Here is a 5,650-nt window from a genome sequence, read left to right as displayed (position 1 = left end):
TAATATATAAAAATATATAAAAATTCAATTGATATACATAATTGCCGTTACTCAAGAAAATATCAAATTTATATAACAAACATATGTTTTGTGTAAAGGTAATCTTGAAAGATCTGCTAACCGTACTGTAGTACTTTAGATATTCGATCTTTCTTGCACAATTTTAAATAATTAAAAAATTTTTGGTGTAACTTTTTGGTATAAATTATTATGTATAAAATTTGGAGACGTAATTAAAAGAAAAGAAAAATTATTTTTTACTTTTTAAAAATTATTTCTAGACTTTGTAAAATTTAAAAAAAATATATAATTAAACAAAGACTAAGATTTTTTTTATTTAAATTAATATTCTATACATTTTTTATTAAATTTTGAGAAAACGAAATTAAAAGAGACGCTTTTTTCATTCAATTTTTAAAATTTTAAAAGGGAATTAGAAATTATGTTTTTTAATTTTTTCTCCCTCTACTCAAATTAATTCTTAATATGTTGCCAAATTTTGAGGAGACTCACCGTTGGGTCGAATTGTGTTCATTTTGATTGTCACAGCAATTTCTTATACCACTCCATTACAATCGTGAATCGATCGTTCGTACATTTACCGGCGCTTTCGACGTTCAATCATACTTGCGACTAATGCGTATCCGTATGTAAATTCTTCCAACAGAGACAGTCATGAGCGAGATTAATTAAGAATGATCGTCGTGGCGATCGTCCGTGAGTGCATTCGTCACTCCCGACTTGTTACGCGCGACGCGTTCTCGATCAGCACAGGCGTTCGAAATTCCGAGAAATCTCGACGCGTTTGTCAACAAGACACAAGCGAGATTATTCGTCTCGATTAAACCATCGCGGTGTCGCGATGGCTTGTCTCCGACATCCCATCACTTTCCGAACCCTTTCACGCGCTCGCCAGAGCGGAATATCCGAAATCACAAATCAGAAAATGAAGATTGCAAATGGCGTAACGTCTTTTCGACAACCTGACACGACGCGACGCGACGCAACGTCAGTCATGAATGCTGAGACTATTAATTATGACTATCCAGCCACGCGATTCGTACAACGGGACGATTAATATCGCCAAATGTGATGTTCTCGATATTCATTAGTACGTGGGACTCATAATCGACGGGTAAACAAACGCGAAAATCGCGGAACGATAACACTATGAAGTTACGAGCGACGCGAACTGATCAGCACGGCGATACGGCGCGTTTTCAAAATTGATCGTTGATCATTGGCCCGCGTTGCCCGCGGAGTGTCGATCGACGCGGGAAATATAATGCGTAGGACGTCATTAGAAAATAAACATTGGTAATTATAAGAAGCCTAAAGAACAGACTCCGATTGAAATTATTTTGTTTTCTCCAGAAAACACAACAGAAATCTGGAAAATAATTGAACAATTGAATAAATAAGAAAGTTTTTAATGCAACATGCAGCATTTTTTTTCTTCTTTTTGAAATGTTTTTCTTTTTATGTATTTATTGGTTATCGAATAGCATATTCGAATTATAATTAATCTATACGCTTATATTATATATAATTAATCTACACGCTTATATTACATATACATATTGCATTAAGGAACTAACTAAATTTTAAAATATCCTTTTGAATATAGTTCGAGGGTTGTTTCAAAGCTTACTCGCGGTTGGAAAATCTCAAGACTCATCTCAGATCTCATACTGGCGAGAAACCATATACTTGCGAGTATCCAGGTTGCAGCAAAGCTTTCAGCAATGCCAGCGATAGAGCAAAACATCAAAATAGAACGCACTCCAGCGAGGTATTATCCTTTTTCTTATTAACTCAAAAAAAGAAAAATTTTTTAAAAGTTTGAAAAACAGAATTATAAGATAGTATCAGTTTCTGGGACTAACTATCATCTTCAAAGATTAGTCTACAATAAAATGTTTTTTTTTTATTACTTGGAACTAAATAAGATGTTTCTTATAGATTTTTGGATGCTGGAAATAATGTTGCAAGCCAAATTCCATCAGCGTGTTCAAGTTTTCGAAATAACTAAGGTTTCATCACTGAGATATAAAAAAAGCTATATTTTGCATTAATTAAACCTCAATTTCGGACCTCTAGGTGAAATTTGCCTTGCGACATCGTTTTCAGTATCGACAAATTTAAAATAAGAAACACTTTGTCTGGTTCAAAATAATCTTTTGCTTGTTTTAAATTAATAAGTAAACTAGTGCGTGTATTATCTTTTGCTTTTGATAAATTGAAAAATATACAGTACAGAAAAATATCAGATTACTATCTGAAAATTTTATATAAATTTAACTATTTTATTGATATTTCTTGTCCAGAAACCGTACATTTGTAAAGCTCCCGGCTGTACAAAGAGGTATACCGATCCATCGTCGTTGAGAAAACATGTCAAAACCGTTCATGGTGCCGAATTTTATGCAAACAAGAAGCATAAAGGCGGTGGTGGTGGTGATGGTGGTGGCAGCGACGAAGCTGGTGCAGGAGGTAACAGTCCCAGCAGGAGTGAAGATCTGCCTCCGAAGACACCCAGTCTCTCGAGTCCTAGCGTCAAGTCCGAAAGTGAAGCGAACAGTCCGCCAGGCATCATGCAACAACAGGGTAGTCCGCTGGTGGGTGGTTGTAATGACGAAGTCGCGGGAATTGGCGCTCTTACCAGCGATGGAATCGCCCTTACTGAAGAACCATGGAACGAAGAGCCTGATGATTTGGATATCGCCGATCTCCCTGTAGCTCTGCGTGCTATGGTGAGTCTTTTAAGTATCAGAGGACACTTCACTCTCTTCACGAGTACAACTCAAAAAATTTCTTTAATTATTTCTTCATTCATTTCTTTAGTTATTACCACGAATGAGCAAAATTTTAATTTACTGAGACGACAAGGATATCTCAAGAATCTGTCATCAACTGATATTAAGAAGAAAGTTAGAATATTCTAAAATTAATTTTCAGATATAAAGAAAAAGAAAATATTAGGTTATCCGGAAAGTTCGTGCCGATGTTGAAGGAAAATTGAAACGCAGAAAATTTAAATTTTAGTACATTTATTAAATTATATAGGTTAGTCCGCACGAATTTTCCGGACAACTAATAATTTGTACTAAAAAAATTTAACAAAAAAAAAAAGATTTTATTTTTTAATCAAATTGTTCTTTATAGCAAATTGAAAAATTTTAAATAGTTATCATTATTTTTATAAATTGTAAAATTTTAAATAGTAACTTTCTGATATATCTATAAGTGTACACATAAATATGTAAATAATATCGAATGTGTGCGCGCGCGCAACATGGATTGCTCGTAAATAGAAAAAAATGAATTTGAATCTTTATTTATTTTATAATAAAAAATATTCAAATAACATTTGGATGAAATTGGGACTTTCTCATCATACAATGACTGCGTCTTCGAAGTTATGTTATCCTTAAAATAACTTGCTTATTTGACCACCAATGAAACGTGACAGTATTGATACTGAAAATAAAATTTTAAGTAAGATAAAATTTACCTAAAATTTATAAAAAAACAAAAAATTATATTATAATTATATAATATGTATAGTAAAAATTCGAAACGTTCACACAAAATGACAATTTGCTTTATTTAACATTGAAACGAGTTCAGACAGTGTATTTGGAGGAATAAATATTTCAAATGTTATTATATAAATTTTGATAAATATTGCGATTAACTGAAGATCGATTAATGTCTTTCCTCATTCAACAAAGGAAATTCTAACAATGAGAAAATTATAATTTCATTTAATTACATTATACATATATCGTTTTACCTAGCAAACGAGAATGGAATTGAAATGAATTGGAATGGATTCAGATTTTCAGAAATATTGATTCACGAATGATAAATGTTTTTCAATTCTGAATGTATTTTTATTTATTTATAGGAATTGCATAGAGCATATATAGAAATTGCAATATCTCTATATCTTTCAATCTAAAAATAATACAATATTAGCTTTTTCTGGGCATTGTGAATACTGTTCAATTCAAAATTTTGAAATGCAGTTGTAATCCAATCGCATCCAATTGAATTTCATTGAATCCAATTGAATCTAATTAAATCCAAAAAAAAAGTATTCGCATTCAGATAGAAAAAAATTTCAATCTATTTTAATCCATTCTCGTTTGCTGGGTAGTTCAAATATTTTAGCAAATATCTTACCTGGTTTAATAAATATATCTGTGAATCCGGTAATTATCTCAAAGAATTTAGCTACAATAAAATATCCAGCACTGACAATAATTCCCAAAAGCACGAGCACTCCGAGAATCGGAAACGATTTCATACTGGTTATTGGTAATAAGGTCAACATTTGTTTCAACATGATGATTGCAAATGATATTACTACATCCGAATAAGACTCTTGTCAGAACTATAGTTTGGATTGAAGAAACTGTGGTGTGTATATATATATATAGAAGATATATCACTAATTAAAATTATCAGAATAGTGACAACCAATAGCATGACGCGACCTAAAAGTACTAAAAGTAGCGTTCGATTCTTCAAAAAAAGATATTTATAATTCCTAGAAAAAAATAAACATATTTAAACTTACACTGCGTGCATTGAAAACAATGTTGTTGTTTTTAAATTATAGTTTATTTTAATTTTTTATTAATAACACGAAAGTTAATGTTTCTCTGATAAGTTTTCCTTTCAGAACTTAAGAAAATTTCTAAAAATTCCTTAATAAATAAGTTTTTATCTTCTACTGATATTAAAGTATGTTTTTGTATGTTAGAAATAGCTTATGTTTTGAAATTTAGTTCGACAGTTAAGAAAATTATTTATTTAATAAACAGCTTCAAACATTTTCAAGAACTGATTTTAATTTTGTAACTTGCATTCAAAGGAGAATTTTTAAATACTAGCTAAATGACATTTCCACGTTACGGCACATGGAAAAGGAGTATGTGATATGATGTAGTACATGCGCGAACTATATAGTCTTCAAGCAATATATCCTATTTTAACTCCTAAAACTTTGTTTGTTTCAGCATAAAAGAAATTTTCAACTGTTGAAATTCTATATCTATTTCAGTGACAACATAAAAAAATAAAATCTCTTTAAAGTCGAATCTTAGACTATATAAGTTGTCCCTATAATATACACAAACAACATACGTTTTATATCGGTAAGAGATAAAACCTTATTTACTAAGAGATTTCTTGAAATCTTGGAAAGACCTTTTCGTTAATAATAAAATATTAGCTTTCGTGATATTAATAAAAAATTAAAAAATACATTATGAAACAAAGAAAAACTGATGCGGACTTTGAGAAATAATTTATACATTGATTCGTGAAAAAAAAAACAATGATGAAATTTGCTGAAGGCAATTTTATAATTTGAAATTATGATTTTTTCAGAAAACATTTATTTCTAATTAGAATTTGTAATAATATTTTAATTAATCTTGTGATTTATTTTCTATGGTATTCCGTCTTCAATTTACAGTTACGACACTAAAAATAATCCGGATGTAGTTTGTTTGGCAGTAATAATCAAACATGGAAATGGCAATAATAACCAAACATGATTTGGCAATAATAACCAAACAGAAGATATTCTCATTTGTCTTTGGAATAATCTCGGCTTTATCACTGGAGTCATTGATCA

General features: G+C 30.6%; 1 protein-coding gene across 1 annotated transcript in view; it reads left to right on the top strand.

The window, feature by feature from the left end:
* The window catches only part of LOC108691160 (transcriptional activator cubitus interruptus), a 92,042-nt gene that overhangs the window by 83,794 nt on the left and 2,598 nt on the right, over positions 1-5,650 (top strand). The window contains exons 8-9 of the mRNA XM_018198816.1: positions 1,628-1,792; positions 2,328-2,753. Coding sequence (XP_018054305.1) covers positions 1,628-1,792; positions 2,328-2,753 — 591 coding nt within the window. The remainder of the gene's footprint in view (positions 1-1,627; positions 1,793-2,327; positions 2,754-5,650) is intronic.

The sequence above is a fragment of the Atta colombica genome, unplaced genomic scaffold, assembly GCF_001594045.1.
Source record: "Atta colombica isolate Treedump-2 unplaced genomic scaffold, Acol1.0 scaffold41, whole genome shotgun sequence".
NCBI classification, from domain to species: domain Eukaryota; kingdom Metazoa; phylum Arthropoda; class Insecta; order Hymenoptera; family Formicidae; genus Atta; species Atta colombica.
The sequence above is the reverse complement of the archived record's forward strand: the minus strand, read 5'-3'. Positions and strand labels throughout refer to the sequence as shown.